The sequence below is a fragment of the Bos javanicus genome, chromosome 21 (genome assembly GCF_032452875.1).
Source record: "Bos javanicus breed banteng chromosome 21, ARS-OSU_banteng_1.0, whole genome shotgun sequence".
Classification (NCBI taxonomy): Eukaryota; Metazoa; Chordata; class Mammalia; order Artiodactyla; family Bovidae; genus Bos; species Bos javanicus.
This window is the reverse complement of record NC_083888.1, coordinates 54,384,119-54,399,049: the sequence shown is the minus strand read 5'-3', so window position 1 is coordinate 54,399,049 and position 14,931 is coordinate 54,384,119. Positions and strand designations below refer to the sequence as shown.

Genomic DNA, 14,931 nt, shown 5'->3' with positions numbered 1-14,931 from the left:
CCAAAAATAAACTCAAAATGGACTAGACTTAAATGTAAGATCTGAAACCATAAAACTCCTAGAAGAAAACATAGTGAACCCTTTGACATATGCCTTGGCTATATTTTTCTAGATCTGTCTCCTCAGGCAAAGGCAACAAAAACAAAAAATAAACAAATGGGACAACATCAAACTAAAAAACTTTTGTACAGGAAAAGAAACTGTCAACAAAATGGTAAAGCACCCTACTGAGTAGGAGGACGTATTTGCAAGCTACATTGCTGATAAGGGATTAATATCCAAAATACACAAAGAACTCATACAATTCAACATAAAAAAAAAAACAAAACAGTCCTATTAAGAAATGAGCAGGGGACTCCCCTGGTGGGCCAGTGGCTAAGACTCCATGCTTCCAATGCAGGGGGCCTGGGTTCAATCCCTGGTCAAGGAACTAGATCCCACATGCTGCAACTAAGAGTTCATATGCTGCAGTGAAAGATCCCACATGCTACAACTAAGACCTGGTGGAGGAAAAGAAGTTTTTAAAAAATTGGGCAGAAGAGCTGAATAGGTATTTTCCAGAAGAAGATACACAGATGGCAAGCAAAGATGCTCAGCATCACTAATCATCAGGGAAATGCAAATCAGAAGCACAGTGAGGTTCCACCTCATGCCTGTCACAATAGCTATTATCCAAAAGACAAGAAATAACATGCACTGGTGATGTTATGGAGAAAAGGGAACCCTTATGCTGTGTTGGTGAGAAAGTAAATTGGTATGACCACTATGGAAAACAGTGTGGAGGTTCCTCAAAAAATTAGAAGTAGAACTATCATATGATCAGCAGTCCACTTTGGAGTATTTTTCTGAAGAAAACAAAAACACTAATTGAACAGATAAATGCACGCCTGTGTCCACTGCAGCATTATTTATAATAACCAAGATACCAAAGCAGCTTAAGTGTCCACTGATGGATGAGTGCATAAAGAAGATGAAGTGTATGCATATACAAGAGAATATTATTCAGCCTTAAATAAAGAACGAAATCTTACTATTGTGACAACATGGAGGGACCCACAGGTATTAAACTAAGTGAAATCAGAGAAGGAGAAACACTGTATGATTCCACTTGTATGTGGAACCTAAAAACCAAAGCAGATGAACAAGTCAAAACACAAAGAGACTCACAGATAAAGAGAAGAGATGCTTGCCAGAAGGGAGAGGGATCAGGGAATGAGTGAACTAGGTGAGGGAGATTAAAACATACAGAATTCTAGTTGTAAATGAGTCACAGGGATGAAGGGTACAGCGTGGGGAAAGGGTATGTAACCGTTATTCTAATAGGTTCAGCAGTGAACAATATTCACATTGTTATAATGATACAAACAATTTTTGATATAGTTAAAAGTATTGTAAAAATGTGGGGAGAAGATTTAGAAGGAGAGGTACAGATGTTAATTCTTCATCTCTTATTTATAAATTTTAAAATTGCGTTTTTTTTCTTTTTATTGTATCTATATGAGATGGTACATACTAACTATTGTAATCATTTGGCAAGATATATATTAATAAGCCATCATGCTGTACACCTTAAACTTAGACTATGCTGTGCGTCAGTTATCCTTAAAAAAATAGGGTGAGGGCAAACCCTCTTAACCACACTTCTTTCAGCCACTATTTCTCTAATTGACAGCAAAACAGCTCAGACAATTCGTTATACTTAGATCTATTTCCTTTTGAATTCTTTTCCGTCTTTTTTCTTGAATTCTCTTTAGTCTCTCCTTCATCCCCAGTTCTTCACTGAAACAGTCCTTATCAAAGTCACCAGTGGCCCCCACATTGCTAAATCCAGTGCACACGTGACATGGTAATCACACCTACCTTCTTGAAATACTTTGTTTACTTGGCTTCTGGAATACCATATTTTCATGCTGCCTCACTCCCTGTTCCTTCATAGTTTATTTAAGCTTACTTTTCTCCTTCTTCTTTTCCTCTAAATAATGGAATAGACTAGGGCTCTTTCTATACTCAATGCTGTGCTGATTTCTTTTAGGGTTAAATTTCATTCATATTTTGACAAGTGTCAAATGAAGAATATTCCCCTAGCCAGTCAACTTATTTTCTGTCTGCTCATTTGACATCTGCACTAGGATGTCTACAGGCGTCTCAGAGTTAATATGTCAAAAACCTGATCTTCTCCATGTACTTCCACAGATTGTTCTCAAAATAGCAACTAACTCAGTCCTGTTAAAAAGTAAGTCATATTCTTTGGCTCCTCCACTCAGAATTTTTCTATAACTTCCTATCTCACCCAAAGTAAAAGATCCAGTCCATAAAATGACCCCAAGGCTTTAAAATCTCTCCCAGCTGCCTCTATTACCATATGAGTACTAAGTGGCCTCCTAGTTCTTGCCTCTCCTCGTTTCACTTCAGCTACACCAGCCTCTCGGTGGCTCTACAAACCAGCCAGGCATACTCTTGCTTCATAGCCTTTGACTTGTGTTCCCTCTGCTTCCATTGCTTTAACCTCATATTGCCACATTGCTCACTTCATGTACTTCAGGGCTTTACTCAAATGATGCTATTTCAGTGAGAACTTGTCTGTCCTTTTTTGAAATGCTGCCTGCCCGCTTTCTCCTCCCCTAAAATGAACACACTGATACTGCTATTCCTCTTAACTGCATAATTTTTCTCCATAGTATAAGTGACCCTCTAACAAATGAGATATATTACTGGTTTGCTTTCTGTTTAGAAGGCAGTTTTCATGAAGGCAGATTTGTTGTTGTTGTTGTTAACTGCTGAATCCTCAGTAGCTATGACTGTGCCTGGCACATAGTAAGCAATTAAGTATATATTTTTAAATTATTTAATGAATGAATGACATGACTTTAAAATCTAGGCTTTCAGATAATTTCTGTTTGTTTATCATTAAATAGGTTACCCAAAATACCTCATAAGGAAATTTATGTTTGGATTTCCAGAAAAATGGAAAGAGTATATTGATGATTTTTTAGAAGAGTTAAGGTAAAGTAGTTTTTAACTTTTAAAACAAAGGTTATTTCTTTTTGTGGTTGCACTGGGTCTTCCTTGCTATGCATGGGCTTTCTCTAATTATAGAGCGTGAGGGCTACTCTTCAGCTGCGATGCGCCGGCTTCTCACTGGGGTGGCTTCTCTTGTTACGGAGCGCAGGCTCCAGGTGCGTGGGCTTCAGTAGTTGCTCACGCAGGCCCAGGAGCTGTGACATGCAGGCTCAGTTGCTCCTAGGCACACAGAATCTTTCCGGACCAGGGATGGAATCCATGTCTCCTGCATTGGCAGGCGGATTCTTATCCACTGTGCCACTAGGGAAGTCCGTCTACCTTTTAACTTTTTAAAAAACAATCTTACAGATGTATAATTTACATCTGATAAACCACCCATTTTAGGTATAAAATTTGATGGGCATTTACAAATGTATATACTCATATAACCAATGGAAGGTGCTTTTAATTTCTGCTTTTGGAAATGTCCATTTTGAGCTATCTTTGATCTTAGACTTTCGGAAGGCAGTAACACTTTACTGGAACTTCTGTCATGTGGAATAAATCTAAAAGGAAAATTAAACCTTTGACATATTTAAGGAGTCATCTGTAATCACCTACCCTTTAAGAGGCATGTAGCTGTAAACAGGAGTCTGACGTTCTTGGTCCTTTTTCACTCATTCATTTCCTCTGTAGTTAAAAGTGTCATCTGCTTAGCCTACTCTGTATCAGCACTGGGAAAACAAAGAAGAATTTGATTAGTTCTTGACCTTAAAAACTCTTTAGGTTGTGTAAGTTAATCTCATTACAGTGTAATGACATATAGGCTGGCAGTTTCTCCTGTAAAGGGGCGATAGTATTTTCATGAGTATGCTGCTTCTGTCACAGCTACTTGACTCTGCCTTTGTAGTGGAAAAGTGACATAGTACAGAAATGAATGAGTATGGCTGTGTTTCAGTGGACTTTATTTACAAGAACAGGCAGCTGGCAGAATTTGTCCTGTTATTTTCTAATATCAGCTTAAATAGGAAATACAAGAGTGAAGATAGTAAGAACTTAAAAAGTCATATTTGAATATTTTGACTTAAGATGTCATACATAAGTTCTTTGTGGGAGGAAAAGGGTAGAAGCCATGAAAGCTTAAATAATGTAAAGATTAAAGGTAATCTGCTAGGGAAAGAAAGCTTTATCTGAGGGAATTTATTTATTTATGGGTTTAGTTTTTTGGTTTTGTTTTTTGAGAACCTATATTAGAGGAAAAAATACTATACTTAATTTTAGGACTTGTGCAAAGGAAAAAGGAAAGGCCAGACAAAAACAGAAAGCTAAAAGATGTATTCCTGCCATTCAAAAATCAATGAAAAATGATGCAAGGAAAGAAAAACCAGATGTCCTCCAAAGAACCACCACCACATATGACCTTGACTGTGATCCTTTGGGTATGTTTGCTCTTTTCTTCTCGTTCATATTGTGGTATATTTTTAAATGAGCTCCGCATTGTTTAATTGTTTACAGTGTATATAGTACTGGGTTCTTGACTTATACTGCCCTAAAATTTTCATTTTTTTCACTAGTTAAGAGGAGAAACTGCGATCACCTGTAGTCAGCGTTCAGCCAACTTCATTAATTACTACCTTTTAATCAGATTACCAAGGAAACTGATAAACATTGCAATGAAAGATGATTATTGTTTCAGTTTTCTAAATGCAAGGTTTTAGGCTTCCAGCTTGCCTCAAAGCTATATTAAAGATACCTATATTTTTGTGCTAAATATTATTCCTGTTAGTAGACAAAACCAATTTCCTTTCATGGAGGAAATGACATGTATTTTCTGAATGACCATTGCTATGAAGGTAATTTAGGCCATTTCTACCTTGACCTTATAACAAAGAGCTTTACAGAACTTCAAGAATTCAGGACTGCTTATGCCAAAAACATAACACCATACTGGATATAGATGTACCTGTATGCCATTCTTCCCCTCCTACCACAACCTACTCCCCTGTCCCCACTGAAACTATGCTTATCCTTTCTAGTACAGAGAAAGGAATAAATTAAATACATGGATGAATGCTTGCAAAATTCACTCCTTAACTGTAGCTCCAGTTCCTTCTCAACCCTTCTTCATTTTATCAAGTAATCCTATTTCTTATAAATTAGGCATATTGCTTATTGTCATTGCTAAAACTATCTTTAGTATTTTGGAGTCCTGGGGCTATAGCACCTGCTGTATATTTTTTACTCCCAAATTTAAAAATCCCTAAAAGTATATCTAACTTTATTATTCTTTTTTAGTCTTAGGTCTTATCATCTCCCTACCTCCACTCCTTTCTTTCACTTATAGTACTGTTTTTCAAGAATTTCAGTTAAATTGTGAATATTATTGGTAAAATATTTGAGACTACAAAGTAAAAGACTAAAATTTGGTAAACCATTTTACATGCCAGCTGTGTCCATAGGAAAATTATTCAACAAACATTTTTAAAGCATCTTCTATGAACCTTGATCTATGTTAGTTATTAGGAACTTAGAGATGAATAATGGAGAAGGCAGTGGCACCCTACTCCAGTACTCTTGCCTGGAAAATCCCATGGATGGAGGAGCCTGGTAGGTTGCAGTCCATGGGGTCGCTAAGAGTTGGACATGACTAAGCAACTTCACTTTCCACTTTCATGCATTGGAGAAGGAAATGGCAACCCACTCCAGTGTTCTTGCCTGGAGAATCCCAGGGACGGGGAGCCTGGTGGACTGCCATCTCTGGGGTCGCACAGAGTCAGACACAACTGAAGTGACTTAGCAGCAGAGATGAATAAAATGAGATGCTTCTCCTTGAGAAGCTCAGTGTAGGGGAAGATAATACTGCAATCTGTTTTGGATGTATCATTTTTCCACTGTGATTCATTAGATCATTGTTTTATGAAATTATTAAGACATTCAAGGTCCTCTTGTCACATACATAATTTTGAATGGTGGTAGTTGATGCTGCTATTATTTTTGTTATTATCATTATACTTTCCATGGGAAAACCACTAAAATATATGTTAAAAAAAACAACACATCTAACATTAAACAACTAAGGTTATGCAAAGGTGCCAGCCAATGATAATTTAAGATGATGTAATTGTGTATATATATTTTAATGATTTACCTTAACTTTTGTTTTGTGTATTTAGTGCTGTAATCTATATGTTATAGTATTGCTATTAAAGTGCTTTATCTTTGCTATTATGTGTAATATACCTGACAGTATTATTATAAATGATTGGAAGGTCAGCCTCCTTCACCATGCTGTAATAATCTCAAGAGCAAAGACCATCCATTGTGCATCTTGAAGTACAGACCTCTATGAAATTAATACCATAACTTTATTTTGTGTAAATGTGGATTTTCAGAGTAATTTCATTGAAATCCTGCCTATCAGAATTTAAAGAGCCTTTTCTCTACACATTAGCAAGTTTAAAATTTCATACTGAGTTAAATCCATCAGCTTAATAGCATTTTTTTTTTCTTACTACTTCAAAATGAAAAGAAATGAAGTGAGGAACATTTATAAGTGTTTAAAGAAGTAAAGAGGGTACAATACTACTTACACTACCAACTTCATACAACTTAGGTTGAAGTATCCAGAATGGTCTGAATCTTTATTAAAATTATTTTAAAATGAATAAAAATATTCAGAATAAAAAGGCTTTGTTCAAAATTAGAAAGTTCAAAATTTTCACATTTCCAGTTGAACATTTGAATCATGGAGGAATTAGAAAGAAATATATGATTCCATTGAGAAATCATAGTAACTTCCTTGATTACTTTTGAGTAGTGCCACTTCATGAACTATAATTTAGAGAATCCTTTTTCCCCAGCATTCGGTATTTCCCAAAAGTCTTTCATTTTGTCATTCATCTTGTAAAATGGCACACAGTATGTGTACGTTGTTAGAGTATTTAACTGTGATGGTTGGTATGATGGTTTAAAACTTGTACATATTTATAATTGTATAATTTAAAGTTATAAATTAAATGGGTTTGGTTTCTGGCTTCTTAAGTTTCAAACTGGAGACTTTCTCTCATTTTAATTTGCTTTCTTTAGCCAATGACACAGTACAAGATCTGTTTTCCCAAGATCTGTTTTGGTTGTTATCCTATGATTCTTCATGGAGCTTTGGGGGATTCAGCAAAAATATATCTCTGTGGCCTCCACTAGGGATGAGTATGGGCCATGCAGATGGAGCTCCATGTCTTTTTAACTCTCCTTAACTAGGATAGCTTCTGTTCCATATATTTTATACCTAGTAAGGTATTAGTAACCCAAGTGGTTTTCAAGCCAAAAGTAAAAACAAAGTTCTTACCATTAAGAATTTTTTTCAGTTGAAAGACAAGTATATAATTATAACACAGGGCACATTGTCAAACATGATATTATTTGAAAGTATTCTGGAAATTTGAAGGAAAGCTTTCATTCAGTTGAGGGAATCAGGACAAAGTTTGTGGACAGGTGAGTTGGAAAACATAAATGAAGCAGGTTATAGAACAGAACTGAAGTAGAGAGTAGGTGGAAGAAATTTTCCAAGTAGAGTGAAGGAGATTAATGAAAGTTGAGGAACAGTGAATTAACAGAATGTCATTCAGATTGAGTACAGTGAGCAATTAGAACTATATTGATAAAGACCAGCAAGAGGAGCTACGTACACTAAGAATACTGTGAGACACGTGGACAGATTGGTATAGAAATTAATAAATGCTTACAGTTGAAGGGGCGGTGATCTGACAGACCAGGGCTTCAGAAAGCTTAATTTGACAGTAAAGTGTGTAAAATGGAGTGTATGGGGGGAAAGAGCAGTATATTTGTTGAATTTTTTTTTCTATATTTTGTTTCTAATTTGAAATTTTGATCTTTGTTTTTTTGTCTTCTGAAATTAAAGAGAGAACTAAAGAATCAAAAGTATCCATTGACATTCTAACATCAAGGGAACAGTTTTTCTCAGATGAAGAAAGAAAATATATGACTGTTAGTCAGAAGAAACCTTGTATTTTAGTGACACCACTTAAATCTAAAAAAATTATAGAGCAAAAATGCAGGGACTATAATCTGTCATCTGACTCCATTAAAGCAGTAACAGAATTTGCATTGGGAAAGCCTCCAAAAGAAAGTAAAACAGACTCAAATGAAACTACAAGTCTAGTCAGTAAGCCCACAAAGACTTTAGAAGGTACATTTGAGTGTAGTGTGGGCCATAGTAGTGAAAATACGGAAGATTGTTGTGAACGTGATTTCTTCACTGTCAACCACAAAATAAAAATACCCAGTTCTAAAAAAGAACAAATGGTCACCTCTGACTTTAAGAAAAATACAAGGTTATCAAAACTGAAGAAAATTGAAAATCAAGTAACTGTGTCATTTGACAAGCAACAGTCCTCATCAGATTTGTCCAATGAAGAAAGTGAAAAAGAAAAGAAATTTAGAAGGAAAACTGAGATTGTTAAGAAAACCAGAGCAATAAATACTGAAGAAACAGTGGTTCACCAGAGCAAAAGCACAAGAAAAACAAGGACAGTCCCAGTGATGCCTGAATGTGAAACTGAAGAAAGTGAAAATGAACTTTATATGAAACAAAAGAAAGCTAAATGTTCTGCTAAAGAAAACCTTAAGAAACCTGATGTTGGTAATGAACTTCCAAATACTGAGAAAATGGGGTCTAGTAAGACAAACAGGCATTCCTTGGAATGTTTGCCTGGTTTTACTCAGGATGAGTGGAATAAGAAAGAATTACAGAAACTTGATTGGTAAGTAGTTAGATTTGACTTTGAAATCTAGAGTGGCCACAAAACAGTTTATAGAGGCTGATTTATGACTTCTAATCATTAAAATGGAAAATGTCATCCAAAGACACTTGAAGAGAAATTGAAATTTATGTAGGGTGGAGGGAGAACACAGATAATATCTAACTAGGTGGCCATCTGCAGCCCACATATGAAGAAAGTGAAAGTGACCTTCTTTTCTTTTCATTCCCATTTAATATTTCAAGACAGTCCCCTCCTTCCCTCCCCAAAAACTATTTGAGGGGACAGATACGTTAATTAATTTGATAGTGGTAATCACATCACAATGTATACGTGTATCAAATGATCACATGTACATTTTAAACATATATAATTTTATCTGTCAATCATACCTCAATAAAGTAGGGGTAAACTGTTTCAACAGACAAATGCAACTCTCTCATTTAGCTTCACATTTTCAGGAATATTTTATAATTAACTTTACTATTATAAAACCTTAAATTTGAACCCAAATTTGTAGGTTATTTCATAGTCTTTTCCCCCTCATTGATAAATGAAAAATTGGTCTCAAAAATTGGGTGATTTGTCCAGGGTTTCTTAATTAGTGCTGCTTGATAAACCAGGTATGGTAAGAATTGGATTTGGCTACATAGACTTGAAAAGCAGTTTCAGTAGTGTGGTAGTTGGTATTGGAAGCCAGGTCACAGTTGAGCAATGGACAGTAAAGATAACCTAGATGGACAACAAAAGATATGTGGCAATGTTGGGGAACAGCAGAAGGCACAGTCATAGAAGAGTGAGGAGATAAGGGAACATGTATGTTTAGTTGCTTGCTTTTTATTAAATGAGTCAGGCCAGAGTATAGTGGTATGCCGATGGAAATCATCCAGGAGAAAGATAGGAAGATGTCACTGATAAGAGAGAGAAGAAAAACATAAAAACATACCACGTTTAGTGTTCCGTTCTCTTGTGTACCCCCAACTTTATAACATTTAGAATTCATTTTCAAATCTACTTTTTCTTTCTAAGAGATCTTTGTGCCACTGTACTCTTCCTTTCTCCATTTCCTAAATTTTCCTTCTGTCTTATTTTCAGGCAGAAGTTTTCTTATATTCCAAAGTTCTTGATTTTGGCTGCTTGCTCTATAGCAAAGTGTATTCTTTAGTGATCTTTTCCTTCCAAAGCTCTACTTTTTTGTACAGGAACTCCCAAATCTGTGTCTCTAGTTCTGAATTCTTGTACTTAGGTCTGTATTTCCCTTTGCCTGCTGGACATCTCTATATAAATCTCACCTACAGCTAACTTCGGGGCTTCCCTGATAGCTCAGTTGGTAAAGAATCTGCCTGCAATGTGGGAGACATGGGTTCGATCCCTGGGTTGGGGAGATCTCCTGGAGAAAGGAAAGGCTACCCACTCTAGTATTCTGGCCTGGAGAGTTCCATGGACTGTATAGTCCATGGGGTCACAAGAGTTGGACACGATGGAGCGACTTTCACTTTCACAGCTAACTTAATTTGTCAAAAGCCAAACTTACTTTCTTCTGCCTGTCCACGTTGCCTGACATTCCTGTTTCTTAACATGTAATTCTCCTAGTCAGCTAGCTTTAAACTCTTTATTATTATTGGTTTTTAATCTTTTGAAAAATTGTGAAGCTACCAGTATACTTAGGAGATGTTATGAGTTAGGTTCCAGACTACTGGAATAAGCCGAATACCTCAACAAAGCAAGTCACATTAACGTTACGGCTTCCTGGTGCATATAAAAGTTATGTTTACACTATACTGTAGTCTATTAAGTATGCAATAATATTGTATCCAAAAAAAAAAAAAAAACCCACTGTATGTACCTTCATTGGGCTTCCCTGGTGACTCAGATGGTAAAGAATCTGCCTGCAATGCAGGAAACTCAGGTTTGATCCCTGGGTCAGAAGATCCGCTGGAGAAGGAAATGGCAACCCACTCAGTATTCTTTCCTGGAGAATTCCATGGACAAAGAAGCTTGGCAAGCTGCAGTCCATGGGGTCATAAAGAATTGGACACAACTGAGCGACTAACACACATACCTTAATTTAAAAATAACTTGTTGCTTAAAAATACTAATTATCATTTGAGCCTTCAGCAAGTTGTAATTCCTTTGCTGGTGGAGGGTCTTGCTTTGGTATTGATGGCTGCTGACCAGAGTGGTGTTTGCTGAAGGTTAGGGTGGCTGTGGCAATTTCTTAAAAATGACAATGTGGTTTGCCACATCAATTGACTCTTCCTTTAATGGATGGTTTCTCTGTAGCATGCAATGCTATTTGATAGCATTTCACCCAGAGTAGAACTTCTTTCAAAATGGGAGTCAGTCCTCTCAAACCTTGCGACTACTTTATCAACTAAGTTTGTATATTCTAAATCCTTTATTGTCACTTCAGCAATGCTTTATCAGCTAAGTTTATATAATATTCTAAATCCTTTATTGTCATGTCAGCAATCTTCACAGCATCTTCAGTAGATTTCATCTCATGAAACCACTGTCTTTACTCATCCATAAGATGCAGCTCCTCGTCTGTTGAAGTTTTTTCATGAGGTTGTAGCAATTCAATCACATCTTTAGGCTCCACTTCTAATTGTAGTTCTCTTGCTATTTCCATCCCATCTGCAGTGACTTCTTCCACTGAAGTCTTTAACGCCTTCAAGTCATTAATAAGGGTTGGAATCAACTTTTTCCAAACTCCTGTGAATGTTGATGTTTTGAACTCTTCTCATGAGTCACACATGTTCTTAATGGTATCTTCATGGTGAATCCTTTCCTGGGGAGTCTTCAATTTACTTCACTCAGATCCATTGGAGGAATAACTATCGAGAACAGCTCTAGCCTTAGGAAGTATATTTCTTAAATAATAAGACTTTGAAAATCAGAATTACTCCTTGACCCATAAGCTGCAGAATGGACATTATGTAACAGGCTGAAAACAACATTAATCTTGTTGTACATCTCCATCTCAGAGCTCTTGGGTGACCAGGTGCATTGTCAATGAGCAGTAACATTTTGAAAGGAATCTTTTTTTCTGAGTTGCTTTCCACAGTGAGCTTAAAATAATTCAGAACAGATGTGCTGTCCTCTAGGGTTGTTTCACCTATACAGCCCAGGTAGAGTAGATTTAACATAATTCTTAAGGGTTGCTCAGGTTTTTGAAATGGTAAATGAGCACTGGCTTCAAGTCCCTAGTTGCATGAAGCCAGTCATTGACTTTTCCTACTTAGCTATAAAAGTCCTAGACAACGTCTTCTTCCAATACAAGACTGTTTTGTCTACATTAAAAATCTGTTGTTTAGTGTAGCCATCTTCACTGATGATCTTAGCTAGATCTTCTGGCTAATTTGCTGCAGTTTCTACATTAGCACTTATTGCTTCACTTTGCATTTTTGTGTTACAGAGATGACTTCTTTCCTTAAACCTCATACCAATTTCTGCTAACTTCAAACTTCTCATCTGTAGCTTCCTCACGTTTTACCCTACATAGAATTAAAGAGAGTTAGGGCCTTGCTCTAGATTGGACTTTGGCTTCAGAGAACCTTGTGACTGGTTTGATCTTCTATCAAGATTACTAAGCTTTGTCCATATCATCAATAAAGCTGTCTCACTTTCTTATCATTTATGTGTTTCTAGAGTAGCATTTTTAATTTCCTTCAAGAACTTTTTCCTTTGCATTTACATTTGGCTAACTTGGGCAAGAAGCCTAGCTTTCAGCCTACATCAGCTCTTGACATGCCTTCTTCAGTAAGCTTAATCATGTTTATCAGTTAAATTTGCTGTCTTAGATACATACAGTTCTTGGCTCCCAAACAATATAACAGTAACATCGCTGGTCACCATAACAAATATAATGATAATGAAAAAGTTTGAAATACTGTGAGAATTACCAAATGTGACAGAGATATGTAGTAACCAAATGCTGTTGGAAAAATGGTGCCAATAGACTTACTTGACAGAGGGTTGCCATAGGCATTCAGTTTGTTCAAAAAATAAAACCCCAGTAAACCAAAGAGCAGTAAAACGAGATATGCCTGTGTAGCCTTCTTCTTGACACTACTCTTTTTCAGACCTTTAATGCCTTTTGCCTGAACTTTGGAAGTGGCTTTGTATTTGTACTTTGTTCATTTCATATGAGTAAATAATCTGTTTTATACAACTCCAGATTAGTTGTAATGTATTGTGTGGTTCTAACAAGTCAAAACCCTTCACTTGCATTCTTACTGATCTTCAAATTATATAAAGATTCTTCTGCCTCACATTGAGAGCAATAGTTGACTTCAGTTATCCTTTTCAGGTTGACCTCAGTTATCCTTTTCAGCTGTATCCCGCATTATTTCCTTTACTGTATATTCAGATCACATAAGGATATTTTGAAATGCCTGAACTGCAGAAATGCCCGTTTCCAGTACGATAAGTAAGCGTACTCCACTCTGTTTCTTCTGCTGCTGCTAAGTCACTTCAGTCGTGTCCGACTCTGTGCGACCCCATAGACGGAAGCCCACCAGGCTCCCCCGTCCCTGGGAGTCTCCAGGCAAGAACACTGGAGTGGGTTGCCATTTCCTTCTCCAGTGCATGAAAGTGAAAAGTGAAAGGGAAGTCGCTCAGTCATGTCTGACTCTTAGCGACCCCATGGACTGCAGCCCACCAGGCTCTCCGCCCATGGGACTTTCCAGGCAAGAGTACTGGAGTGGGGTGCCACTGCCTTCTCCGATGCAGGTATAAAAACCTGAACAGAATGCTTAGAACTGCTTTTGTTGATGCAGAAAGATAAATAATAGCAGTTGATTAGGAAAGACTAGAATTTTAAGAACCACCAAACTGGAAGTGAAGTTCCCCCAAGCTAGACTTAAGACCACTTAAAACCAGGAAGTGTGCATTGAGGCAAGACAAAGAGAGTTCAAAGAGAAGCCCTTTGGTTCTGGCTTGAGCAGGAAAGGGGATTATTAACATTCAGAAACAGTAGAGGAAATCTCTCGGTTTTCTTTTCTCCTTTCTCTTTTAACCCAGTACCCATACAGTCCAGCAGGGGTAAACTTCACAGCAGCAGTTGGGGTCCACACATACATAAAACTCACAAAGTATGAACCTTTCTCTCCAGTTAGAGTAATTTTGCCATTTTCTTGTCTGTCCTCTCCCTGGCATTGGAGCAAGATGCAGCTGTATAAAGTGTGCAGCAAAGCTGGTGACTAAAACCCCTGATTTCTGCCAGAGAAGCAAAAAACAACTCTAGGGAACCAAAAATTGCAGAGGGACGAGCTAGGGAAAGTAACCCTAGAAAGTTGTTTATGAGCTTTTGGACTTAACTTGTGTTGTCCATTTGTGGATCTGATCCTAAACAGCATAACCAGAGACTTTGAGAACTGAACTAAATGGTAGACTCCCATCCAATATCCAGGCCATCCACCCAGTATCCAACTTGCAGTATATCCTAACAGCACTGCAAAGCTTTAAAAACAGAACACATTGAAACTGCAACCACAGAAAACTGACTGGAATTGATAACTCAGGTTACAGCCAGGTTGGTTGCCTGCTAAAACAAATATATTAACATTCTCCATAGAATAAACAGGGTGCCTCCCAGGTGGTGCTAGTGGTAAAGAGTCCACCTGCCACTGCAGGAGACAGAAGAGATGCAGGTTCAGTCTCTGGACTGGGAAGATCCCCTGGAGTAGGAAATGGCACCCCACTCAGGATTCTAGCCTGGAAAATTCCATGGACAGAGAAGCCTGGCAGGCTACAGTCCACGGGGCTGCAAAGAGTCGGACATGACTTAGTGAGCATACCAAACCAGCATAGAGTGTAACACCCAGAGTTTCCTATTTCGAAATGCCTTGGAAATAATCCTGAATTACTTAGCATATAAAGAACAATGAAGATTTCAACTCTCATGGAATAATCTCATTCAAAAAGATGTGAATGCTGGCATGACACAGAGGTTGGAATTATCTGATAAGATTCTGAAGCAGGTATATAAAAACACTTTAGACCTGCCTTCTTGGCATAGTGAGCAGCATGTCAGTCTCATAAAAAACACTTCAGGACTAAAAGCAATCATTCTTGAACAGAATTTTCTAATGTCTCAGCAAGAAGTAGAAGATATAAAGAAAGCTCAAATGGAAATTTTAGAACTGAAAAA

The 14,931-nt window shown here is 37.2% G+C and overlaps 1 protein-coding gene across 3 annotated transcripts in view; it reads left to right on the top strand.

The window, feature by feature from the left end:
• Positions 1-14,931, top strand: part of MIS18BP1 (MIS18 binding protein 1) — a 47,148-nt gene that overhangs the window by 14,878 nt on the left and 17,339 nt on the right. For all 3 annotated transcript variants that reach the window (XM_061395017.1, XM_061395016.1, XM_061395018.1), the window contains exons 7-9: positions 2,916-3,003; positions 4,282-4,439; positions 7,919-8,780. In XM_061395017.1, the coding sequence (XP_061251001.1) occupies positions 2,916-3,003; positions 4,282-4,439; positions 7,919-8,780 (1,108 nt within the window). The remainder of the gene's footprint in view (positions 1-2,915; positions 3,004-4,281; positions 4,440-7,918; positions 8,781-14,931) is intronic.